The sequence below is a fragment of the Camellia sinensis genome, chromosome 6 (genome assembly GCF_055761805.1).
Source record: "Camellia sinensis isolate YWXY chromosome 6, ASM5576180v1, whole genome shotgun sequence".
Taxonomy (NCBI): domain Eukaryota; kingdom Viridiplantae; phylum Streptophyta; class Magnoliopsida; order Ericales; family Theaceae; genus Camellia; species Camellia sinensis.
Window position 1 is genome coordinate 150,048,941 of NC_138966.1, and position 27,485 is coordinate 150,076,425.

Below are 27,485 nucleotides of genomic sequence, written 5' to 3' on the forward strand. Positions count from 1 at the left end.
TTTTTTGTGTTTTTTTTTTTTTTTTTTAAAAAAACTTGATAAAAAGTCAAAACAATAAAAATAAAAAAATAGAAAGGCTTTTTACCAAGGTCCAAATGGCTGTTGATCGATTTGGTAGTACCGTCCAAAAAGCTCTTTTGTTTCTTTGAGTAAGAACTAGGGAAAGCCTAATTGACGTCCCCACGAATCTTATGGCATAATTCTCATCTCATCTCAGATTTCTTCTTCTATACACACATACATACATATATGGCGTAAATTGAATTGGAAAGAAGAAGAAGAAGAAGAAGAAGAAGATCAGCAGGAACTGGCAACAACAATGGGCATGAAGTGCTCTCAGCTGAACTTGGCTATCACATTTGGGTTCCTCTTACTGTTTTCTACATCAATTGCGTCTGCCGATGACATTTCGCATTATGGGTCCGCCCCCAAATCTCCCTCTTGCGACAATTTACTTAGATTGGTAAAATTTCAATCAAGCAATCATTCGATCGATTAAACCATCCATTTGTTTTAGACTAATTGTTCATCAAGTTTCCTTCTTTTCAATTTTTCTTGCTTACCCAGTTCATTATTTTATTATTATTACTTTTTGTTACATCATTTGTGCGCGATTTGGGATAATTTTGGAGTTTCGGGAATCTAAAAAAGCTGATATATTTGGGAATTACCAGAAAGGTTTTTTTGGGGGCTTTTTTAGCACTTCCCAAACGGGTTTTTGCTTTTGTAGCTGATCCAAGCAGCGTCAGGTCTATATGTTCTTACACAATTTGTGCAGGGTTTGTGATAGAGGTAGAGTATTTTAGGTGGAGCAAACCATGCATAAAAGCAGTAATAAGCTTACATAGTTAAAAAAAAAAAAAAAAAAAGGTTGAAAATATCATCGCACTGATTTGGGCATAACTTCTATCTTGTGTGATTTTCAAGTGGTTTCATGGACAAAAGAACCTAAACCACCTTGACCCATGTCAGGATTGACTGCCTTCTTTCTTGTCACCATAGATGTTGTAAAGAGACAGTAAATTATAGTCTGCTAGTGTTAGCCTGTATTAGTGAGAGAATATGATATTGGTAACGCTAGATCATAGAATCATTTGGTTGGAGTGGTGACCAGTGGAAAAGATAAGAAAGAATACTGACACAGTTGTACCAACATTTTAACACTAACTACACATTTCACTTTAGTTCAATTACTCACTATCAATTGTGTTTGCTAGTATTAAAGCACATTCAGTGCATCTTAATCTTTGATGCTATGTGCAAACACATTTGAAAGTCTATTTATACCAATTTATATAAGCTTACTTAGTATGCTCATAAATGTTATCTCTTAGCAATTCTACTTTTAGTGGAGAGACTTCCAAAATCTAAGGTGGGGGCATCAATAAATTGGATTGAGACAAAACTCAACTAAAGTAATCTTAACAAAAAAATAAATTTTTGGTGGTTTTATAAGGGTTGTGTCCCCTTGGCACAATCTTTTAATACAATATATATATAATTTTTGATTAAAAGAAAAAATAACAAGATGGGTTGAAAGGAGGAGATAGGGAAGAAATACTTCTTAAGAGAGTGCCTGAGGGGGAAGGACCTCCTCTAGATTGCTTCGGTAGGATGTCTTCGGATAATGCCTCCCAGTCCTAGCTCTGATTCTAACACTTTGCTGTGGTGGTTTGGCAATGGCTGTGGAGATATGCTTGTGAGAGGGAACTTGGTGCCGTTGGTTCTAATATGGATCATTTGGAGAGGATGGAACAATAGGACCTTTGAAGGGGTGGAGGCGCTTCGTTTCAAGTTTTGGAGTTCCTTTTTGTCTATATTGTTTAGTTGGTTCTCAGATGGCATAAATCCATCCTCGAACCAATTTTTATTTTTGGATTTTGTAGAGTCTTTTCAATAGTTTTGTTTTGGATGTATAGTTTGATGGAGTCTTGTTTGCTTTGAAGTTTGGGAAGTTGGCTCTTTTTTCTTTTTGAATACGGGGTGGCACCCCATAGGTGCCATTTTTATTAATAATACTTACTCTTACTTATCAAAAAAAAAAAAAAAACCCCTTATGCCAGAAAAATTATTAAATATTTTTAATGGCAAAATATTATTTCCTTTCTAGACTTTTAGCCCAAGGAGAAGAGGTTGCACATGAACTAATAATATGATTTGTTTGCTAAATTTATTTCCCAGGTCAAGGTTAAGATTTTGGTTAATGGTGTCGAAGGTGATGTATTAGGTGGATTAACTGCGAGATTTGGTGGTAACTTGCCCACTCATGCTGAAGACAGCATCAAGTTGCCTGCTGTTTTTGCAAATCCCTTAAACGGCTGTTCCAGCTCTTCTTCAAAGGTTTACCTTGTTTTCTTGATGGATCTTGTTTCATCTATTTCTTACATTGTCATGGATTCTATGTGCAATTTTATGTTAACGGTGAATGTTTCCTTACTCTCACTGTTTTGTTTCCAAGGAAACATGATAAGGAAAATCTAGTGAAATTTTCGACCACAAGGTTACATTATTCTGGTTCCCAAAAACAGCTACCCTGGATAAGCCAAATAAATATATGTAACTACATTTGTGTCCATGAGATGCAAGCTAGGAAGCACGGATACGGATACGGATACGGATACGGATACGGATACGGGATACGGGTACGATACGATACGGATACGACGATACGACAAAATTTGAAAAACTAGGATACTGGTACGGCGGGGATACATTCATAAAAAATATTATTTTTACAATTTTTAGTAACGTAGCATACATAAAAATAAAACTTTAATTCAAATTCATTAATGTAGTTATCTTTTGGCATGAACATTAAAAAAAAAAAAAAAAATCATCAATTCAATTAAGGGTTGGCTTGGGATGTTCTAAAAAAATGCACTTTTTGACTTATTGGCTTATATGGGTTGGGTTTGATGTTATGTGTTAGAAAGGTGATGTGATTTAAATAAGATGATGTGACTTAAATAGGGTAGTGACTTTTTGACTTTTTGTATTATTTAGTAGATGTCAAACTTGGCCTAAATTTCAACAATACTGCATCACCCATAACAACAACCCTAATGCAATTCAAATTAAGGGGGGGAAAATTTACAAAATTCATTTATTTAATAATAAGTTTATTTATTTATTTATTTGCTTATAAGAAATTAATTTAAACTAATTTACAAAGTTCAACTTATTTTAATTCTTTTAAACTAATAATCAAAAAATTTACAAATGTAAAAGCTAATATATATATATGATATCAAATGGGCCAAAAATATTACTGACAGAGTATACGTCTAAAAATATATATATATATATATACATATCAAATGGGGCCAGTCTACAGAGGTCGAAAGGGAGAGCGAGAGATAGAGCGAGAGGGAGAGAGTCAGATCGAAGGAGATCTGTCCATCCAGACCAGAGAGATTGAGGGAGAGGGAGAGGGAGAAAGAGAGAGTGAGATCGAGCGAGAGGGAGAGAGAGAGAAAGGGATGAACCTGATCGATCGACGAGCTACTGTTCGACGAGACGACGAGTTGCTAATAGAGACGACGACGAGCTGGTGATAGAGACGACTCATCTCCTCTCCTCTTTGCTGCTGCTGTCGCGACTAGGTAGGGTTTGGTTGATTTGTTTTTTTTTTGGTTTTATTTTACCTATTTTGTTATTTTATAGTTTGACCCCTGTTATATGTTTTTTAAATTATTTTTTTGCCCGCCGTATTCCGAAAGTATCCCGACCGTATGCTTGAAGTATCCGCGCGTATCCCAAACGTATCCGAAATTAAAAAAATTAAAAACAAAATAGGATACTCTTTTTCCCGTATCTGATACGTATCCCGCCATATCGGGCGCGTATCCGTATCTGATCGTATCCGATACGCGTACGGGGGCCATTTCAGAGTATCCGTGCTTCATAGGATGCAAGGGAAAATCATTGTACAATATTATACATTTGATAATCTTTTTATTAAATGAAAATTTTGAGTCTATAGTGCCTGTACAATAACTAAGAACGAATTGGATTTTCATTAAGCTATACGAAGAAGTGAGAATAAATGGATGTCACTCTCAAAATTTGATAAGAAGGATAAAATTTTGACTAAAACTCTTTAGTTTTTCAGATCAAACTTAAATTTGATTATTTTTTTAAAAACTCACTTTGGATTTGACAAATGAAATTGATTGCATGAGTTGTTGCTTGAATCAATTGTTGGTAACAGTAGATATCAATTTCATGTATAAAGTATCTTTTTGGGTGGCTTGACATATATAAGCGTGGTGTAAATTGACACCACTAGATTTTAGAAAAACTTTGGAAAAAAAATTTGTATTTATATTTTTAGGGAAAATTGAACCGACTGATTTATAGAATTTGAACCCACTATAAAGAGTCGAAACGAAATTTCAAAAAGTATCAGTTACTTGCTTGTGAAATTATGTTAGCTTTTTACCAATGACAATCTTAAGGGTGAAAAGAGCATTTTCAGACATGAAATTCATTAAAAAAAACCGGTTGTGCAATCGAGAAGATAGAGAGAGATTAATTATACTTACCTATAAAAAGCAGGCATTAATTGGTAAATTAATTAAAAGAGGGTGATGATTTAGAAAATGATAGAAGTAATAACACAATTATGGAAAGATTTCTATTTGGCATAAAAGGAAAAGATGGATAATTAAAGAGTTGAAAGCAATTTTGTCATATGATACTTAAAAATGGGAGCAGCATCCATGTGGTGGAAGTTTTGAACTGCATTTTCATACAAACATATTCAACATCAAGATTTATTTTTCTTTCAGAACTTGTGTTGACAAACTGAACAGATTGTTAGATCCTTAATATTGTTTTGGAATTTCGATTTTAGTTGCAAGCCTTGATTATTTTCTTACATTTTTGAAAGATAGAAAATATTTTGGAAACGTGGAGTGTTTTTTGATAAATTTGTTAATGATTACAAAGCAAGAAGGTGCCTATTAAATAAATTTTTTTCAATAGTTGTTGTATTGCATCACCCAAGCCTGGTGCAAATATTCTCCTTTATTGTGTGCAGATATCTGGCTCTTTTGCTTTGTCTACACGTGGTGATTGTGATTTCATGACTAAGGCTGAAGTTGCTCAATCAGCAGGTGCAGCAGGCTTGTTGGTCATAAATGATGGAGAAGGTTGTAATATTTGGTGCATCTAACCATGTTCATAGAGTTTTGAAATCTGACTTTACAATTCTAACTTTGGATGGTTCTTTGTGAATTATAAACAATGCCATCTATAAGTCTCTTTCTTTGACACCTTATCTCTGACCTATTTTCTTACCCTGTCTCTTTTTTCTTTTTTTCTTTTTTGAGCCGCATTACAGATCTTTTGGAGATGTCTTGTCCTGATAATCACATTGCAAACATCACAATTCCTGTTGTGATGATCTCCAAGTCAGGAGGAGTGGCTATAAACAAATCCATGACAAGTGGAAAGAGAGGTGAGCCCTTAAGTTTCTAAAATTCCATTGAACTTTTACTGTGTTTTAACCTTTTGCTATATGAGTTTTTGGGTTTGGGCTCTTTAAACCTGCAAAAGATGGGAAGCTTTATCTGTGTATATGTTTGGTAAGGTAGGGAATGAAAGATGATTGATGACGGTAATTGGAAATGGGAAAAACAGATAAGAGGAAGTGTGACATGCTTTAAACTGTTGACTATTTAGGATTCTGTTAGTCAGATGCTTTGGAAGGTTTAATATTTAGGTTGAGAGTTTTACATTTTGATAAAAAATATAAGCAATTGTTGAAAAAATGTTCTCCGCAATTATAGGAGGGTAATGTTCCCAGTAAGGAAAGAAGTTGGGTCACACCGGTGGATTCTTTTCCTCGGCGGCCTGTCGTTTGAGTTTGAGGAGGGGTCGGAGGGAGTGGATGGGAAGTGTCGGTTAACGATTGTTGAGAGGGGGGAGGGGTTATGACGGGCGGTGGTGCTGAATGGCTCAGAAGCTCATTGGATGGTGGCCAGAATGAGGTTAGCATCTAAGGAACCCAACAGCCTAAAGTTTTGGGGCCGTCTCACTGGGGGTAGTCGGGCTACAACAGTCTGGGTACGAGGTGAGGAAGGAAGGGGGACATCGTTTCAAGTAGTTGTCACCACAAGGAAGCAACGAGAACAAGTTTACATACCTGTGTCTGCGTTCGGTGATGGCTGGGAAAGGGTGGCGCTGGTTGTCGATGGCTTTGGGCTGAGCGATACGAAGGTCTCCCGGCCCATTGGATTCAGGATGGTACCGTCCTCTTTTAGGACCATGTTTTCTGCCATCGAATGTGATTTCGTAGGGGCTGTTAGCTTTGAGGTGGAGGTGGATTGGTTCTGGATCTTGGATAGGTCGCTAGGCGGCAAGATGAGGGGTTGGGGGGGCAAAGGCTTGAGTTTCGCGACTATCTCTGACTGGGTTGGACAGTGGTGGAAGCATATGGGGAAGGTGGAGGTACGACCATTGGGAGATAAAGCTTTCTTGTTCGTTTTGTCAACCAAAAGTGAGGCGGAAGAGTTGCTGTGACAACGGTGGATAGTGAAGGGGTGTGATTTACTGTTGGAGTGGTGGTCACCACTGGCTCTCTGTACTTCAGGAAAGACATCGCAGCTTGAGAAAAGTGTGTGGATTCGGGTGATGGGTCTGCCTATTCATCTCCGTGGGGAGGCAGTGTTTCGTTTTATCGGCAATCGATGTGGTGGCTTTATCGAGGTGGATGAGTCGTCGGTGGATCTAGGTTCTATTCGGATTCGTGTGCGATGTTTAGTGTTTACGCCTTCGCGACTCTCCTTCCGGTGGGGGATGTGGCAATTTTCGCTGCCAGTATGGGTAGAGGCCGATCCGGTGGTGGAATTGTGGACGTCGGCGACCAAGAAAGATGGGGGTTCTGGGCTGTATATGGCAAGGAAGGATTTTGGGCAAGTAGGGCAGGGATTTCAGCCAAGAATAGGGGTGAATGAATATTTGCACAGATTTAGGAGAGAGGCGAGATCCATGGGTTTTCGGGACAATATTACCCAACGTGTGGGGGACAGCGGTGGGCCATCTAAGGGGGTCTAAGGGAGGGCAGTTGGGCTGGAGACAGGCCCAGGTACCTTGTAACGGAGAAGTGGGCCAACGTAAGTGGGTTGTGGTCAAGAATAAGGGGACTCAACGGGGGGCCCAAGAAGTTAAGGGAGTGGGGTCTGTGCCCTACCAGTCAAGCCCACAAGGGGATGGTTACTCAAGCCTAGTCGGGGGTGGTGATGTGGGCTTTTCTGGGCAGCCCAAAAGTCTTGCAGATCCTTTTGTGGGTCGGTTCGAGAGGGGTGGGTTGTAGAGCTTCATGCGACCTACATCCAGGCGAGTCGAGTCGGGCAGCTTCGACATGGACAGGTGCCCACCGGCGAGGATCTGAGTTGCCGTCTGGACTGGAGTTAGTGGTCCACCGTGCCCCATCTGCTGATGAACAAGGGTCGCGATTGGTAGTGGCGTCGGAGAGTGGTACTTTATACTCGGCGGCCTCAGAGTCGAATGACTGACAATCCCAGCCGGACAGTGACTTGGTAGCTTGTCTGAAACAAAAACAGAGGGCGTTTGAGGATACTGGTGGATTATTGGGGGAGGAAATCCCTTCGGTTGAGGCTGTGTCCCAGTGGGTGTTGGACCGGATTAGGAAGTTAGCCGTTGTTTGGGCCTGTCATTTGAAGGCCACGAAGATGAGGCAATGCAACTTTTTTCGGCGGTGGAGGCTTCATGGCGGCAAGGGACTCCCAGTCTAGGGGTGTCTTGGTCATTAGTGACCCCTTCTAAAGGTAATCGGGAGCTCAAAAATTTGGAATGTACTGTGAATTATGATCATGGTGTGAGGAATGTAGGACGGGGTGAAAAGAGAGACCGGAGGGGCCCATTGCTGGTTGAAATGAAATTAAAAATTGTATTGTGGAATGTGCGGGGTTTGAATGATAAGGACAAAAGGGTGGCGGTGAAGGCAGTATTGCTAAGTGCTAAAGTGGACGTTGTGTGTTTACAAGAGACGAAGATGGAAGTGGTGGGGGTGGAGCCAATTCGCAAGGTGTTTGGGGGGGGGGGGAGGTTTGTGGAGTGGACCTTTTTGCCCTCTTTAGGCACGGCAGGTGGGGTTCTTCTCTGTTAGGATAAGAGGGTAGTGGTGAAGGAGGAGGAGGAGGAGGAGGAAGAGGTAGGAGGATTTTCTGTATCATGTTTGTTCCGTTGTGTGGAGAATAATTTCCTTCGGGGTTTTACTAGGGTATATGGGCCTGTGCAGAATTTAGAGTGGGGTCTGTTCTTGGAGGAGATGGAGAACATAGCCTTTCGCTGGGATGTTCCCTGGTGTGTAGGGGGTGATTTTAATGTTGTTCGTTGGCCATCGGAGAAGGCGGGGAATGCGAGGAGCTCGGGGGCAACGCGGGTTTTCTGTTCTTTCATTGATGATTTACAATTGGTTGATTTACCTAATAGGGGGGAGCTTCACATGGTCAAATGGCCGGAGCTTGTCTTGAATTGATTGGTTCTTGGTTACTGTGGGCTGGGAGGAGAACTTTTCTAAGGTGGTTCAGATTCGTTTACCTCGACCTGTGTCTGATCATTGGCCCATTTTGTTGGATAGTGGGGGGATCCAACGTGATCCTACGCCATTTCATTTTGAGAATATATAGTTGCAACAAAAGGGTTTTCTAGAGTTGGTTCGTGGATGGTGGAATAGCTATGTGGTCCTTAGTTCTTCTAGTTGTGTGTTGGCTCAAAATTGAAGATGTTGAAAGCGGCCATAAAAACTTGGAATAAGGAGGTGTTTGGTCGGCTAGAGGGCCAAAAAGCTGCGGCGGTATCTTTACTTCAATCTTTGGATAAGCTAGAGGTGGAGGTGCAGGATGGGCTGTCTATTGAGGTCGGTATTCGTAAGGAGGCGGCTAGACATGATTTTGTTTGTATATCCCGTATAAAGGAGGTTTGTTTTCGTCAATGTTTGTGGTTAAAGGATGGGGATCGAAATACAAAATTCTTTCATCGTATGGCCAATGCTCATTGGAGGGTTAATCAGATTAGTAGGTTATGGGTGGATGGTCGAGAACTGCACACAGATGGAGATATTAGGGTCGGGGTAGTGGGCTTCTACCAAAATTTATTCTGGCCACAAGAGTGGGTATGGCAGCTGGGCCTGGAAGGTGTTTAGTTTGATATGATTCTGGGAGATGATCGAGAGAGGTTGGAGCGAGCTTTTATAGAGGAGGAGGTGTTCGGGGCTTTGTGGGCTATGAGTGGAAATAAAGACCCAGGTCCAAACGGTTTCACTATGGCTTTCTTCCAGCATTGTTGGAGTATGGTTAAGCGTGAGGTCATGGCAACTATGGAGGATTTCCTGGTGCCTGGGCAATTTGAGAAGAGTTTCAGTGCAACTTTTTTGGCTTTGATTCCTAAGAAATGAGGGGCTGACGATATTCAGGATTTTAGGCCTATTAATTTGCTTGGAAGTGTGTATAAGTTATTGGCTAAAGTGTTGGCAAATCGTCTGCGAGGAGTTTTATCGACTGTGGTGTCAGAGTCTCAAAATGCGTTTGTTGGGGGGAGGCAGATCCTAGATGCAGTATTGGTTGCTAATGAATGTGTGGATTCTTGGATTCGTTAGGGGTGCCTTGGTTTGATTTGCAAATTGGATATTGAAAAGGCGTATGACAATGTTAACTGGGAGTTCCTCTTGTATGTACTGGATTGTATAGGCTTTGGGGAAACTTGGTGTCAGTGGATTAAGTTCTGTATCTCGACTGTGCGGATGTCGGTGTTGATTAATGGGACTCTAGCGAGCTTCTTTCAAACACATCAAGGTCTTCGACAGGGGGATTCTTTGTTCCCCCTGCTATTTATCTTAGTGATGGAGGCATTAAGTAGATTGTTGGATAGAGCTGTGCGCGAAGGTCTATTGGAAGGCTTTGCTGTGGGTTCATTGGCGGGGACTCCTTTGGGGGTGTCGCATTTGTTATATGCAGATGATGTTTTGATCTTTTGTAGTGCGGAAGCAGCGCAGGTTGGATATCTGCGATGTGTTTTGCTTTGTTTTGAGGTGGTTTCGGGCCTTCGGGTTAACTTGCGGAAGTCGGAGCTTATTCCAATTGGGGCGGTTGCTAGGTTACTTGTCATGGCAGCAGTGTTGGGGTGTAAGGTCTCGGTTTTGCCAGTGTCCTATTTGGGTTTGTCGTTAGGGGCTTCTTTTAAGGCAAAAGGGGTGTGGGACGGAGTTATGGAACGGGTCCAACATCAATTGGCAGGTTGGTAGTGCCAATATCTTTCGAAAGGCGACCGTTTGACTTTGCTTAAGAGTGTGTTGAGTAGTATCCCCACTTATTTCATGTCGGTCCATGTTATTCCAGTTTCGGTGGCGCATCGGTTGGAGAAGCTTCAGAGGGACTTCTTGTGGGGAAGTGGTGGTGATGATTTTAAGTATCATTTGGTGGATTGGGAACAGGTTTGTCAACCCAAGCAAGCTAGAGGGCTGGGGGTGCGGCGGTTGGTGACTTTTAGGCCGCGGTTTGTCATAACCTAAAAAAGCAAAAAGTCAAAAAGTCACTATCCTATTTAAGTCACATTACCTCTCTACCGCACCACTTCAAACCCAACCCATATTTCATAAAAAGTCAAAAGTACACTAATTTAGATCATCCCAAGCCACCCTTTAATTGAGCCTTGTTAGGGAAGTGGCTCTGGCGTTTTGCTTTGGAGCCTCACAGATTGTGGCGGCAGGTGGTGGCGTCTAAATATGGACTGGGCAGATGGGGTTGGGTTTCTGGGTTTGTGTCTTGTACTTATGTGTGTGGGTTATGGAAAGGGATTTGGCTGGAGCTATGAAGCATCGACACGTTCCCAGGCTCTGTGTACAAGTGTCAGACACGTGTCGGACACGGACATGGACACGCGTCGGACTCGCGGTAGACACGTGTCCGACACTCTCTCTAACGTGTCTTTTTTTTTTTTGAAATCTTCCAGTCGGACACGCCATGGACACGGCAGGACACTTTTCGGACACTTGTGAGGTGGATCGAAGAAGCCCTAACTATTTTCCTTGATCGACAGAGAAAGAGAGAAAGGGATCGAGGGAGACAGAGAAAGAGAGAAAGAGATCGAGGGTGACAAAGAAAGAGAAATATCGAAGGAGGATTGAAGACAGAGAAAGAGAGAAAGAGATCGAGGGAGAGGAGAAGCCTAACCTGTTCAGATCAATCTAAGAAGCTGAAGCTGAGGTATTCTTCTTCTTCTCTTCTTCTCTTCTTCTCTTCTTCTCCTTCTTCTCTTCGTTTTCGTCTTCTCTGTCTCCATCATCTCTGTTCTTCTTCTCCTCTTCACTTTCTTCCTTTCCTCCTCCCTTTCGTCTCTCCCTTTCCTGACTCTCTCCTTTTGCTTTTTGACTTCACTCTCTTTCTCCTCTATCGTTTCTTTTTTATATTTTTTTTCTTCTCTCTTTTCTTGATTCAACGTTTCTCTCTCCCCTTCTTTTTTTTTTCTTTTTTCTTTTTTCTTTATCCTTATTTTTATATTAAACTTAAAATTCATAAAATAAATTATTTTTATTTAAAAAAACTTATTTTTTATTAATTTTAAAAAAAAATATATTTATTAATTTTATTATTATTTTGATTATATAAGAATTAATGATTTTATTTTTATTTTAGATATATAATAAATAAATAAAATTATATATATTAAACGTGTCCCCAGCGTGTCGTGTCCCCTATTTTTTGAAAAATTACGTTTTCGCGTGTCCGTGTCGTGTCTCGTGTCCGTGTCCGTGCTGCATTGGGGCTGGGGAGGGTGGAGTTTTGGAAGTGGATAGGGTTTAAGATGGGGGAGGGGAGTAGGGTGCGGTTCTGGAAAGACAAGTGGTGTGGGGAGTTTGTGTTAGAGACCCGTTTCCCTTTGATTTTTAATATTGCGACAGATCAAGATGCATTGGTGGCTTCCTATTTGGCTGGTGGGGGTGTGGTGGTCTAGGATATTAAATTACGACGGGAGGTTCATGATTGGGAAGTCGTTCAGTTGATGGAGTTGTGAGGCTTTTTATATGGTTTGGGAACGGTCGGGGTGGGCCCAGATGTCTTGGTATGGATTGGGCTGGGGGCAAAGGGTCGGTTCACAGTAGCATCATTTTATCAAGGGTCTAAAAAGCACGGATACGGATATGAGGTACGGATACGATACGATATGGATACGGTGATACAGCAAAACCTAAAAAAGTAGGATATGGGTACGGGTAGGATACGTTTGTAAAACATAAAAAATAAATAAATTATTAGCAGTGAGTTACACATAAGTTCAAGAATGTTGAGAAACTACAGTAACTTTATGATGTAAAATACTAATCTTTAAGAATTAGGTATTAATTTAAGACAGTAGCTAGTTTAGTTTTTAAATTTTCAATAGGTCTTGCAAATATTTTATTTCAATATCAAGTCTAATATGTTGATATTATAATATCAAAACAATCCACAACTTGACCCTATACTTTTTTCTTATGCACTAGTCAAAAATATTCTATGCAAGTTTATTTGCTTATTTATTTATTGATATTTAATTTTACTATTATTATATTATCTTATTAATCCTTACTTCTATGTAGTTATAGGGGACATGCATGATACAATGAAGATATGTCAATTTGATGAATTCTATAACTTTAGCTTACTATGTTATTTTTATAAAAAAACTAAGCAAAGTATTGTAAAAATATTTTATTTATCCTCGCAGTTATATTATATTATGATGTTATGCAAGAAATGATACAATTCTAATTTCGTAAAATGAGTAATATTTGACTTGGAGCATTTGATACTTCAAAATTAATTAAGAAGTATCCGATAATATGTGACTTGAAGCATCTGGTACTTCAAAATTAAGTATCCGATACTTCAAAATTAATGAAAAATTAATTAAGAAGCATCTGATAAGTATCTGATACGTATCCGTAAGTATCCAAGGAGTATTGGTATCCGATACGGATACGATACAGATACGTCTTCCTATTTAAAGTATTCGTGCTTCATAGTTAGGGGTTGATGGGGGATACTGGTAGCGTCTTTCCTTGGACAAGTGTTTTGGTTCCGGGGGTTCCAACTAAGGTTGCTTTTTTCATGTGGACGGTAGCTTTAGGTCGGAATCTTACTTTGGATAATTTGATGCGGCGGGGGCACATCCTAGTGAATCGGTGTTGCATGTGTTGCGAGGATGCGGAGACAGTGAATCATTTGTTTCTCCATTGCTCGGTGGCTTCGTGTTTGTGGAGCTTCGTTTGTTCACTTTTTGGGCTTGCTTGGGTTCAACCACAGGGGGTGTTGGATCTCCTTTGGGCTTGGCGGGACGTTCGTCTTGGCCGGCGGCGGCGACGAGCTTGGTTATTGGCTCCGTTTTGTTTAATGTGGTTGCTTTGGTTGGAGTGAAATAGACGTACCTTCTTAGAGGTTTCTCATAGTGTTTCTTGGTTGCAAAGTCGTCTTCTTGTAGTTTTGTACAGTTGGTTGGAGGGTAGGGTAGATCCGGATTTATTTGTGTTTTTAGATTTTTTAGATAAAGTGATTGGTTAGCCATTGTTTTCTTGGTTCCCCTTTCTGGGGTGGTTTTCTTGTTGGTTGCATCATCTTGCTGCTTTCTTAATAGTATTTGCTTATTTATCCGAAAAGAAAAGATGCTTTGGAAGGTTTCCTTGTGCCATTGTCTGAGGGATTTTGAATTGCAGAAATTTGGATTTCAGTTATGACTCATTGATAGATGTAGCAAAGTGCAAACTGCTTTCTTTTGTGAGGTTCACAAAGCATTTTGTACAATAACTAAGGATTTTTTTTTTTTTTTGGGTTGAAGTTTTTGTTTGTTTGTATGTGTAGAGATTTGAGTTCTTTTACATGTATTACTTGTCTATTTCTGCCTGTATGCACGGAATGTGTTTGTGTGCGCACTCCTCCTCTTCCTTTTGTGTGCACAGACTTGAATCCCTTTTGTTATTGGGTTTTCTGTCTTAGTAGGACTTCTAAAAGAGAAAGACCTACGTTTTAGACAAGATTGTTCTGTCAAATGGAGGCCTCTGTCTTGTGTATCTGATAGTTCACTCATTATATTTGACTTTTTTTTTTTTTTTTTGATAAATGTTCACTCATTATATTAGTCAATATAAACAGACCATCTTCTTTGAATTTATGCCTTAGTTTAAGATCAATGAGGTGAATTCTTTTGATCTGATGTTGTTGATTGCTTAATTTTTTCTTCCCGGCATGACTTAGTGAAGTTCATGAGTGAAGAATGACACATGAAGCATTAGATTTTGATTTTAGAGAGAGGGACAGAGATTGGATATTCAAATTATTTTTTTCGTATTGTTTTTTAGTTGAAAAAAGCTAATGGATTGCTAAGATTATTTCCTCCACCATTGTATGGCTAAACCTTCCAGTTTTGCAATGCTGTGTGTGAATTTAATTTGCATTGTCGTTTAATATGCTTGTATTTTCTTTTTAGGTTTCTTATTGTTGTATGAGGTAGTCTGACGAACCATGTATCCTTCAATGAGTGGACTTGAGCTTTTGCATTATCGGCATTTTAACATGTTGTATTTGTATTCTCATTTGATTCTAGTTTCTTCTTATTTGATGTACTATGACTAATCATGTGTTCTTCAATGTAGTGGAACTTACGTTATATTCGCCAGATCGTCCAATTGTGGATGTCTCCGTGGTGCTCTTATGGCTAATGGCTGTGGGGACGATTGTCTGTGCTTCGCTTTGGTCAGAATTTACTACAAGTGGGCAGAATGATGAGCATTATAATGAACTGTTGAAGGTTTTAAATAATACAAACCACCATTTTAGCCTTAAAATTCATAATTTCTGCAGCTTGAACGCCTGTTACATAGATATCTCTTTTACATGACCACAAAATTGACTCATCTTAATTATGAATTGCTTATTGATATTGTGCTTTCTTTAATCACATTCTTTGACATTTTATTGGAACTTGTTCTATTGGAAATTCAACTTAAAATTTACCCTTATTGCGTAATACCACTTGAAAACTTCGCCTTAAGCTGGAGCTTATATAGTTCCAAAAAAAATAAAAGCCCAGCTTTGAGAAGCTACACATCCAAAAAATCTCTAGCCTTATTGTAAAATTGTTTCTAAGTTGGTCTTCAGATTTAATGTAGACTAAAAATCTTCTTTGTCATCATTGTGTGTTCTTAAGAAGTATCAGTCTGTCTCTATAGGTTTGGCTTTCTTGTAGATTAATGGATTAGAGGCAAAATGCATGAGTTTGATGGTCACATCATGCACTTAATTGTCCTACTAATAAATCATGTCTTGTGCAAAAATAATTAATATCACGTCACAGGCTGTACACACCTGCTCTAAATTCAGCTTTTTAACATGGCCCTACCGGTATATTTTGCTTCTCACTTGTTCATTTAGTGATGTTACCATCAAGGACTTGGGAATACTCTGAAAATGATCTCCCATTCATGTGACTTCTGACTTGGTCTGTTATTGACATCATCAACAAAATTTTAAGTGGGTTTAGCCATTCCTCTAAGCAATGGTTCTGGAACTAGCATTAGCTAGTACAAAAGAAGACTTGGATATACTTGAAAAGGAAAAATGTATGCAGGGAGGGAATTCAAGGAGAAAATATGATTGTAGTCACTATTTATGCACAGCTTTGTTGGAAATCTAAGAAACACAGATACAGAGATCACACATGGTGATGTAGGATGAGTGGTGAAAACACTATCCCACAAGTAAGTGAGCCCAAAATTAGTAAGATGCAGCAGCGAAAGGCTATAATTTGAGGGCTGAAATTAATAATTTGTGTGACTGAAATGGTAAAAATATATAAGCTTGTAGGGTTTATATGGGTTAACAAGGGGTAGGGTTCTGGGGTGTAACTACACAACAATAGAGGATTGCTTGAGGCTGTCCAGAGATTATAAACTGGTAACCTGTGAACAGTATTAGAGGGATGTTTTTCATTCTTTTAGGCACTAGGGTTGAGTAATTGCAGTGGGCAACAAATTAGTGTCGTTAAGAAAGATTTATGTTGTGAGGATGCTTGAAACAGATCTGGTTGTTGAGTTTTACAGTGTAAAAGTGAAGGGGGAAAAGAGAAGTAAAAGAAAGAAGACAAAAAGTCTAGGCATCGCACTTAGGGTTAGGAATGCATCACACAATCTCAAAGAAGCTTCAAAAGCTCTGGTTATTCTCTAAAACTCAACTCTATTGAATAAGAATCATTACATGGTTTTATATAGGCTTTAGAGAACTCCTTGGCCTAATGGTCTAGTAGGATTTTGATTTTCTAGTTGGAAATCTAGACCTTCTACTCAAACCTATATAAAACCAAATACGACTTATGAATAAGAACAGTCATTGGTGACCTTTACAGCCCGTGTTTTGAAATTACCAAAATACTTATGAAATAATAGAAATCCTGTAAGGAAACAACCATATTAATACCTAGCCTAATTAGTATAAAAAAAGACTCCATGAAGACAACTTGATTACAGTTTTTCAGTAGGTCCAAGTGGGTTCAGTTTGAAACCAACCAATTCCATATTTTGTTGCTTCTTTAATTCTCTATTTTTCTTGATCTTTTATGATCTGCATCAAACAGTATGACAAGGCACAGACTTGTTGGCAATTCAATTGCCAAAGAAACATGACAAGAGCTGTGGGAAAGTGATTATAGATTATAGCTTAGCAGATTATAGCTTGCAACTGTGAACATAAGCTGATAACCTGTTTGGTGCAGCTGTGAGATTATGGATTTAAGCAGCAGAATAGTGTTTGGTAAATAAGCTGTGAAATAGCTTTTTGCTATGTAATTGACATTTTTGCCTTTGTGAACATAAAAATTGTAATTTTGTCATTTTCTTCACTTTAAATTTTGAAAAAGTTATTTTATTAATAGAAGTTGATATAAATATTACCGAATTTAGTACAAATTTTCCATTAGCTCAAATCCTTTCCTCGAAAAGAAAAAAATGAAATTCTTCCTACAAATCTTCTTATCAAATGCCCAACTATTCTCAACTTTTCATACAAATCTTCTTATCATATGCCCAACTATTCTCAACTTTTCAAGGCCTCAATCCTCAGATGATCAAAGGAATAATAATTAAAATTTCCATACCGTGTTCATATTTTACTTTCTCTCATCATTGGTGACTGTTTCCAGATCAGCATGTCCAAAAAATCCTAATCTTTATGACATATTCAGCACTGAATGAAATTGCAATAGAAGTTAGTCTTTACCAAGAAACCTAATCTTCACTAATAATTGAACCAAGTCTACTCGATTCAATTTTTAGCTCAGAACTACAATCTTCAAATCAACAATTCAAAAGGAAAAATATTTCTCAAGTATTCAACTTTAGCCAACAGAGCTAAACAAGATCAATCCTTTTATTGCAAAAATTAATCAGTAGCTACTACACCAGAGATGATAAAGATAGACTGAAAAGAACCCCTCTAAACAAAGAATAAATATACATTATACATATACCTGAACATACAATTAGACAACGGTATACATCAAACAAGAAATATACCAGACCTATGTCAAAAGTTATAGAACTGATTCATTGCAGTAGTACCTAAACCATTAGGAGATTCCAATACATCTTGAAAACAATAGTCTTCGATCGAACCAAACCCATCAAGCAAATCATCAAAGAATCCATTGTCCCCACAATTAGCCCCTGTTTCAGCCTCCTTCACCATCCGATCCTCATCTTCTTCATCGTCTTCCACCATCGCCGCTGCTGCTGCAGAAGCTTCTTTGGGCTTCTCGTCCTCCTCCACCACCGCCGGCGTGTGGCCCTCGAAAAACGCCATGTAACCGAACAACTTGTCCTTCCGTGAGAAGCTCGTTCCGCGAGAGCACTTCCACTTAAGACTCCCCACAATGCTTCAAGTGGCTTTTCAAATCAACCAACACTGAGAAGCTTTTCAAATATCTTCGGACAATGACTTCTCTTGCTCTTGAAGTGATTCTTCATGCCAATCGCTGATTTCAATGGGGTTTTCAACCCTAATCAGAGAGTGAAGAAGAGAGAGAGAGAGAGAGAGAGAGAGAGAGAGAGGAGTGTGAGAGGCGAGTGTGTTTAGGGCAAGAGAGATCAAAGGTATATATAGTGGCAGTTTCGTAAATAATGAAGTTTGGGAGGGACATTTAAGTCATTTAATCTCCCCACACCAGCTGCCAGCTTAAGTCCAAATGTTTAAGCACCCCCTGACTAACTTTTCAAAAAAGCTGAAATTTAGCTTCATTTAAGCTATAAGCCCACAACTTAAACTGCACCAAACACAAGTTTTTAGCTTAAATTAAGTTAAAAGCTGAAATAAACAGCTTATAAGCTCTACCAAACACCCACATTTGAAAGAGAGAGAATTCGAAATAAATGATACCTTTAGAAACGCAGGCTAAAATCTATCTAAATGTATAATAAAAAAAAACCTAATAATTGTTAATTAAACATATTCAGATTTATAGATGTATCACTAATTCGTATAAAGGAACAATGTAAAATCAAAATGTAAATGCTAATACGAACCAAACTGTATATGATTCCGCCAGTCCATAAGATCCCAAGAAAATAAGATTTGCAAATTTACTAAGATAGTAGTAATAATAGTATTTCTGTACTACTATCTTTTTTTCTTTTTTTTCCCTTCTTCTCAAAAGTTAAAAAATAGAACATATCTCAAAGATTCCAAATTTGTGTCAACACAGCTTATTGATTTGTTAAGTTAGTTGCATTTTGATGCATTTCATAATGTTTTCCACTGTATTTCAGTGGAAACATTGGTGTTTCCTTATTCCACTAGTGTCTCTTTTTGGTTGGAAACGGAAACTAAAGGAAATTTTGTTCCTTGCTTGTATCTTTTTTTTACCATATCCCAAACTGATTTTTCAAGTGAAACTGTGAAAAATTGCTATTCAGTATCCTAGATCTGTAGTGGCCTTACCAGATCAGATATGCTGTTAACCTCCTGTTTATCCTATGAACTTTACTTGAAGTAACTGTACTCTCAGACCGGCTCTGAACATCTCTAGTTGCACATAATATGTCTACCGTGAGCACAATGCTTTGTGTCTTTATCATACTGAGGATGAGAGATGGACAGACACACTCATCTGTGAGAAACCTATGTGACATCTATTAACTAATCTTGTAATTTCTTTCTCATGATTGCTTCTTTTGCCTTAAGTTTATTTTTCTTCCTCTATTTGTATTGTGATTTTTAATTCTTTTCACTCAGAAAGATATTGTAGTATATGATATTTGATGGAATGCAGTATGTGAATTGTCTTTAAATGTTTCCCCTTGGTAGGATTCTGCCAATGCTGGAACAGTTCAAGATGACGATGAGAAGGAAATCCTTGACATTAGTGCAAAAAGTGCCATAGTTTTTGTCATAACAGCATCCATTTTTCTGGTGTTACTTTATCTGTTCATGTCATCTTGGTTTGTCTGGCTGCTGATTGTACTTTTCTGTATTGGTGGTACTGAGGTATCAACCTAACTTCTACTTTATTTATTTATTTATTCCAGTTTGTTGCTGAATTAAAATAGTGATTGCACACTGACAAGCCTGAGCAATCATCAGGCTATGCAAGTTGTCTTTTCTTGATCCTCTTTTGGTTGTGCTTGCCTAACTTTCTGCTTGGGGGAAACTAATAATCAAATAGTGCATATTTCATACTCAATGCAGAAAACTGATTGCCAGGGAAAATTAAATTGAATTGTGGAACACTTAACTCTATGCACCTGAACATTCTAATATTCATAAGTTTGTCTCATAGCTGCACTCCTCTCTTAATAAGCAAGGACATGGACACGCCAACATGGCAATTTTCAAAACATGCAGGACACGACACTTGGTTATAAATAGATGTGTATTTATTAATCAAAATTTTTGTGTTGTTAGAACAAGTAAAAGAAAGAAAATATCATTCCAAGGTTTTTCATGGACAGTTAATCCACATTTAATTTTTTTTTTTCTTATGGCAACTGTGCTAGGCTCTATTTTAATTTTCTGTTCAAAATTGAATGTTTAGTTTTCGTTTGGCAACTCAATATTTTAGCCTAAAAGTCAAAAAAATCACTAAAAAAACCAAAAAATCAACAACTTATACAAAAAAGTCAAAGATTCTTTTCTTTCTACTTTTTGCACATCTTTTCATAAAAAACCAAAAAGTCATCCCAAACATATTAATTTTTTTAACCTCATATTTTAGTCAAAAAGCCAAAAAGTTACTAAAATAGCATGTTCCCAAATGAGTGCAGGTCAATGTTTTGATACTTCTGAGCTTCTGTGTCGTAGTGCAGTTTTTGTTTTTTTTGGGGTTCAAGCATACAATTTGAAGGAGGCAGTTTTAGTTGTTTTAGTGTCCATTTAAAATGAATATAGAAGTAAATAAACCTATGGGTTGAATTCTTGTCTTGCTCATTGAATTTGTTTGTTACAGGGAATGCATGCTTGTATAGTATCTCTGGTGTTAAGGTATACTTGAAATCCAATTGTGTTTCTGATTAAACTGCAAATTTTAAGCTTAATACATACTTCAGATATGTTTGTTATTCTGCTTTTATTTGTTGTACAGCAAATGGAGAAACTGTGGGCAGAAGAAAGTGAATTTGCCTCTTTTTGGGGAGATTTCAGTTCTTTCTCTTGTGGTCTTGTTATTTTGCTTGGTATTTTCCATTCTTTGGGCTGCCAAAAGGGAGGCATCATATTCATGGGTTGGTCAAGATATTCTTGTAAGTTTCATCTGTATCACCTGTTTTGCCAAAGTGTAGTCGTTCAGACATTGTCTAGTGTTACCAATTAATTGTAGTTTTGTTTAACAGAAACAATTTATCCACCAAATTTGCTTTCGCCCGAATCGCCCGAATTTGTGCCAGCTGGATGACTGCCCAGATGACTGCTGGATGACTGGCTTCACCCTCATCTACGCGGTTATCATCCTGTCATTTGAACGATTGGCATGAACAAATTGAGGCAATTCGGGTTACACCAAATTCGGTGGATGTAGCATTGCTTGTTTAATATGGACACTTCTTATATTGATTATGTTAAAAGGTGGCTGTACTTTGAAGAAATGGATATTTACACTGTAAGCCTTTTAGAACTCTATTTAGCCAAGCAGATGCCCTCCATCATCTGAGTGAGTAATTTTTCATGTAATATATGTGCGTTCCATATATTTAGGTTTGTCTTGTATGTGTATTGTATTTTGGTGATTAGTCAATTACCATAAATAGTGTCATCCTTATTGCAAATGATCAAATTTATGCTTTAGTTTAGTTGGACATGTCCGTTTTGTATATGGTATTGTTGGGGGCATTGGGGCCCAATGTAGTTAGTTCAGGGTGATATCCCATGTATTTGCTGCTATAAGGTGCAAAAAAGTTCACGTACACCTTTGACAGATAATATGTAACTAAAAGGCCGAGTGTACATGGAGTTTTGCTAGAATCGGGCTATCTTTAAGTCTCGGGTTGGTAGTTTGTAGTTGGATCTAATGAATGGGATTTGGGGGTGAAAGCAATCAATTGGTTTTGAAGGAAAGAGTTGGGCCTAGGCATTGCAGGACACACCAAAGGAATAGTTGGGTTTGGAGCAATGATGGGAATGATAAGACCCATTGTTTTTATGCAACAGACTTGAATAAGAATCATAGGGCCTCAAGCCCAACCTCAAGGTGGGAGGGTCCTGATGTAGTGGGATCATTCACGGTAGTTGATCAAGACTCATTGATGAATAGGAAAGGGGAGGGGCGTCAAGAAGGGTGAGGCCAATGAGTTGGAGGGAGTGGTGGACATTAGCAAGACTGAGGGGATGGAGTCTTCTTTCAATGCTTTGATTGAGATTGATCAATAGGCACTTATGTATTCGTAGAAGGGGGAGGGGAGGCAGGAACTTGTAACAGGGTCAAATATCGAGAAAGGCTTTGGTTCTAGGGATTGTTCTAATTTTAAAGTTTCATTTGAGTGATAATTCCCACACTTATTGAAATTAAAATATTTCTTTCTAAAAACTCCCCCAACACACATGACCCTGCATTGCTTCTCCCCGATTCCTGTATGCTCCCCTCCTATGTGAGAATCACACGCTCCACCCCGACCCCCGTCTTCCGCATCTTTGATCACCACATACTCGCCAAGAGTTGCCTCACCACTTCCACTACTCCCTAAACTTGTTTGTCTCTCCAAATCTTTGCGTCCACCTACAACCTTCCCAATCACCTCTCCCACCATCCATCCTCCACCCCACCATCTCTATAGCCACCGCTTCCACCACCCTTGCAACACCAACCACTCCACCGCTAGCAGCTTGATTGACCATGGATTCTACATTACTTCCTTTTAAATGAAATGTAAGACCTGGGATTTCATGTTAGAGAGATTCATGCTTAGCTGGCCACCACACTTCTTGCCTGAGCTAGTGTTGCTCCTCTCATATCCATAGCTGCTCCTCTCTGAATCATTGCTGCTCTCCCTCAGCCACCTATCCTCGTCTGATTCTGAAATAGCCATTGAATCCACGTTACAATGCAAGGATTTCACCCAGAACCTTTGCCATTGCAAATCAAAAAGAATTTAAAAGAGCCCCACAATCAATGAAAGGGTCTTGAAACGAACAAAACCCCTAAGAAACAGAATCGAGAGAAACCAATAGGACATACCCTAGATGGACAATTGAACATCAAGGGATCTATCTTCATAAGAGAACCTCAGAAAAAGAAACCCAAAACCAGATCGAAACCTTGTTAGAATTCTATCGAACGAGAGAAAAACGAACAATTGAAACCCTAAGAATAGAGGTAGCTTGGAGGTATGTAGCTTGTTAAATGACTTTCTTATTGACAGGGTATTAAATGACTTTCTTATTGATAGGGTATCTGCTTGATGATAACAGTCTTGCAGTTGGCCCGATTACCAAATATAAGGGTAAGTAGATCATTGATCCATAATCTTTTCTTTGTTCAAATTTTAGATATGTCATCTGATGCGGCTATCTTCATTCAGGTTGCAACAGTGCTTCTTTGCTGTGCGTTTCTTTACGACATCTTTTGGGTCTTCTTATCACCATATATATTCGATGAAAGTGTGATGATCGCAGTAAGTGTTAATACTCATTCTTTACATTGTTTTTTGCTCGTATTGTTGTGTCATGAGTTATGATTGCAGTAAATGCGCTGCTTACACATATGTCTACACCAATATTGAGATCAACTGGCTAGTTGCTGCAACTTTTGCACTAATTCTGAAAGCAAAGATATCAATCATTTGTATCCTGGATTTTTCTGCTCTAGCGTATATATGTTGGAAGGGAAAGACTACCATGTGCACCCCAAAAAGGGTGCATATCATATGCACCTTATACAAAAAGTATAACTTCTGCCACAAAAAAATTAACTTTGTCATTCATAACTTTATGTTCGCCAATCATAACTTTCATCACAAAAATCGTAATTTCCTCCACAATAAAAATAAAAATAAAAAAAATCGTTACTTTCACCACAAAAATCATAACTTTTCTTCCGATGTGCACCTTTTTAGGGGTGCTCATGGTAACATTTTCCTAATATTTACATTTAACATGTTTTAGTTGCTTATTGCTTAATACACTTCTTAGCAAGTTGATGATTAATGTTGAGTAGCCTTTTTTTTCTTTTTTTTTTGGGTGGGTAGAGTAGCCTTTTTCACTCACGAATAGCCTGCCATTTAATTTCTGATCAGTTGTAATTTGATTAATATACATGGTATTCGCATTATCAATTAAATGAAGTGGTATTCTTTCTTCCTTTTCAAGTTTAACTGACTTTTTTTTTCAAATTATTCACAGGTTGCTCGAGGTGACAACAGTGGAGAATCCATTCCAATGCTTTTGAGAGTTCCTAGACTTTTTGATCCTTGGGGTGGTTATGATATGATCGGCTTTGGAGACATTCTCTTCCCTGGCCTCCTAGTTTCATTTTCTTTTAGGTATTTTAATTAATGATTTAAGCTTCTAAAAATGATAGTTGCGTTGAACTATTACTGGACAAAACTATATGAAAGAAAGTTTTCTAATAAATGGTAAAGAGAGATGTTAGAACTATTACTTGACAAAACTATAAGACACAAAATTATTCCATTTTAGTTATCAAAAAATAAGGCTACAAAATTTTCTGGGAAAAAAAAAAAAACAGGATTTAAAATTAGAGAAGGATCTGATACATTTTTCTGTTTTGGTAATTCTCTTTTTCTTTTCTTTTTTTTATTTTTTATTTTAATGCAGACATAAACTTCATCTTCACTCCTAGTAATCCATTTTATGTCTTGATGTGTGTGTGTGAACATCACTGTTCATCTCACACCTTTTTGGTTGTTGCAGATATGACAAAGCCAATAAGAAGGGTGTACTAAATGGATACTTCCTTTGGGTGACAATTGGCTATGGAGTTGGTGGGTGTTCCTGCATTTTGTTTTCTTTGCTTAATTTTTTTTACACTTCTATGACTTTTATTCTTTTTTCGTCTTTGAAATTTAAATAAGATAACACTTGTGTGAATTGCATAATATGGTCAGGCATTTCTTAATGTAATATAAACCTTAAACTCCCATCAATTTTGGTAACAAAGCTTCTAGGAGGGTCTTTTCTTTCAATCGTCCTACATCAATTAAGCCCTCTTAATACTGTGCCATTGCCTCCGTACCAAAAGTAAAAGCCAAAAACAAAGACAACAGAAAAGAAATTAAAAAAAAACCCCTAGATTTATGAGCTTTGTGGAGGATTCTATTAAGGAGAAGATTGTTGGGGGTGGGAGTGGAGGCAACAGGGCTGAAGGGGTGGGCAGTGGGTGTGATTTTGCAAAGGGTGTTGAGGTGATGCGTGGTGCTGGGGGGGGGGGGGGGGGTGGGGGTTGGCTAGTGGTGACAGGGTTGGTGAGCGGGGTGTGGGGGAGTGAGATGAGGAGGGAAGGAAGAGAGAGGAGGGAAAGAAGGGCAAAACCACACCTAGTGTGTAATTAAAACTAATTTCCCATGGTTTCTGTAATTTTTCCCTTAGTCATAAAAAAATGAGAGAAGTGAGAAAAAAAAAAAAAAAAAGAGGCGGCGTCTATGTGAAAAGTCATATCCTATTGACATAACTGTGATTTGCAGTCTATGCAGGCAATAATGTATTTGACTCAAATTACTGTAAATCAAATCTCTTGAATATTAAATTTGAGCATTCCCTTTCAGTAAAACCTCACTTGATATTAAGAAAACTGTAGTTTTGATTCAGAGGAAACTGTTCAAATTAATTTACAAGTGGAATTAGCATATAATGTTGCTTAAGCAGAAGAAAACCTCCATTGAGGTAACTTATTAGATGCTACAAGTTGTGAGAAACAAGATCTATATTAACCAACAGCTTCAATCCAATGTTTTGTGGTATTGGTAAACCATCATTGCCAATTTGCCACTGCTTTGGAAGTTAGACTCTCAATGTCTGCTCTTTGAGGTTTGTATGAGGCATTTATTTTTTAGCCTCGAACTCATTTATAAAATGCTCAAACATCAATATTCGAAGTTTTATTTGGATTGTTTGTCACTGGCTATAAAGTCTGATACCATGAGCAGGGTGATGAGATGAACCACAGTTTGGCTAAATTTTCGTTAACTCTACTAAAATTTTGTGCAAGATTTCATTAACAGCTATACTATTATATAAAGCACACAACTCATTTGGCATGAACAACTTTGTCACACAATTTTGATTCCCGAAAAGACCCACAACAATATTATATTTTCTCCAAATATTTATCTTGCCTAGTAGTTACTATATGGACCAAAAAATAAAATCAGTCAATAATTGCTGTCCATTACACGCGACTCTCTCTCTCCACTTCACTCTCGATTTCGTGCACACATTAGTGTGCATACACTTCTGGTGATGAGTACTATGAACTTTTCAACTTGGGTACCTAGAATCTAGAAGATAAATTTTATTTCTCAGGTGAATGAAAGATGCATAAAAAATTAATGAAGAATTTTCTGATGTGCTGGTGATGTGTAATTCTGTTGGTGTTGTGCTATACCCCCTCACTTATGTAGTTCTGGCAATCTTTTGATGGTGTATGGGATGTAGAATGCAGTAAAGTAGAAGTGGAGTGCCAATTTGGTTTTCTATGTGATCTGAACCCTTGTCAAACTTTAACTTGTATGTGCGAGTGTAATTTGGTCTTCAGAAGACAGTTTGCACCCCATAGGTGTTTGCTTCGTCACAGATTTGAAAATAATTTTGTATTTCAGCTAGCTGCATTTTGAAAATTGTGCATATTGCATGGATTTTTTTGTTGAGACTAATGGATGTTTTTCTTGCTGTAGGCCTCCTTTTAACTTACCTAGGCTTGTATTTAATGGACGGAAATGGTCAACCGGCTCTGATGTACCTTGTTCCATGTACATTAGGTAATATGTGTTTCATCGACACTTCAAGCAGATATTGCATTATATTGTAGATATGGAAAGGGAATCTTCTTGGCTTACATTTGTCTAACCAATTCCATGTATTTCAATTTTTTGTATCTCAGGATTGGTTGTTATCTTGGGTCTGGTTAGAGGTGAGCTGAAAGACCTCTGGAACCATGGCACAGAATCACCATCACAATCTAGGGAATCTTTTGTGGAAGCTTGACAAATCAGATTGTTGCATCTGTCAAGCGTAGAAGCGAACCGACGCTGTTTTGGAAATGCCATCGGTAAGGGGGGAAAAAAATGTTTGGCTTGGTATTGAGGGTCTCCTTTCAGTGCATTTGAAAGTGGTGGATAAGGCAGTTCACAATCTGTATTATATTTGTATTCTAGCTAATAATGCTTTATTCTTTGTTCTTGAATAATTTTACGAAGCTTTTTGTACACAAATTGAACAACTTTAATGGATCGAGCAGGCTTGTATTTTAAAATGGTTGCAATGAGGCGCTTGCGTGGTTGTTAATTATCCTGTTTGCCAAGAATATCATATTGGTTGTGTTGTGTGCCCGCCTAATTGGAGGGAGCCAATGCTTACATGATTTGAAAAACAAGAAACACGATGGATAAATCACAAAATATCACTGGATATTCGTACAGTTGCGTGGTGTTCTAGATTTAGGGTTGGTTTTGGGTGACCTAAACAAGTGTATTTTTTTATTTTTTATAAAATATGGGTTGGGTTTGAAGTGATGTATTAGAGAGGTGATGTGACTTAAATAAGATGATGTGACTTAAATAGGATAGTGATTTTTTAATTTTTTGAATTTTTGAATTTTTTGATTTTTTTAGATTATACCAAACAAGGCCTTATTTTGAACACTCCAAATTTGTATATTATTTATTTACAATTATGTCATATATATGTATATTAATTATGAGTATTTTATTTTATTCTGTTTTTATTTTTATTTTTTAATCTTCTTCGTACTTCCTCCGTCCCAAAATATCAGTCTCT

General features: G+C 38.1%; 1 protein-coding gene across 2 annotated transcripts; it reads left to right on the plus strand.

Annotated features, from left to right (window-relative positions):
- The first annotated feature begins 70 nt into the window (after window positions 1-70).
- LOC114318000 (signal peptide peptidase-like 3) lies at window positions 71-26,961 on the plus strand. 2 transcript variants are annotated; one of them, XM_028264811.2, is made up of 14 exons: window positions 71-463; window positions 2,182-2,340; window positions 5,042-5,153; window positions 5,345-5,461; window positions 14,654-14,808; window positions 19,353-19,532; window positions 20,491-20,525; window positions 20,626-20,782; window positions 22,922-22,975; window positions 23,054-23,146; window positions 23,874-24,013; window positions 24,405-24,475; window positions 26,384-26,467; window positions 26,590-26,961. In XM_028264811.2, exons 1-14 carry the CDS (start codon window positions 320-322, stop codon window positions 26,691-26,693), a joined length of 1,605 nt encoding a protein of 534 aa, XP_028120612.2. In that variant the 5' UTR covers window positions 71-319; the 3' UTR covers window positions 26,694-26,961. The 2 variants fall into 2 exon arrangements, with proteins under 2 accessions (XP_028120612.2, XP_082731220.1); XM_082875094.1 differs by lacking the exon at window positions 22,922-22,975 and having other exon boundaries at window positions 86-463.
- The last annotated feature ends 524 nt before the right edge of the window (window positions 26,962-27,485 follow it).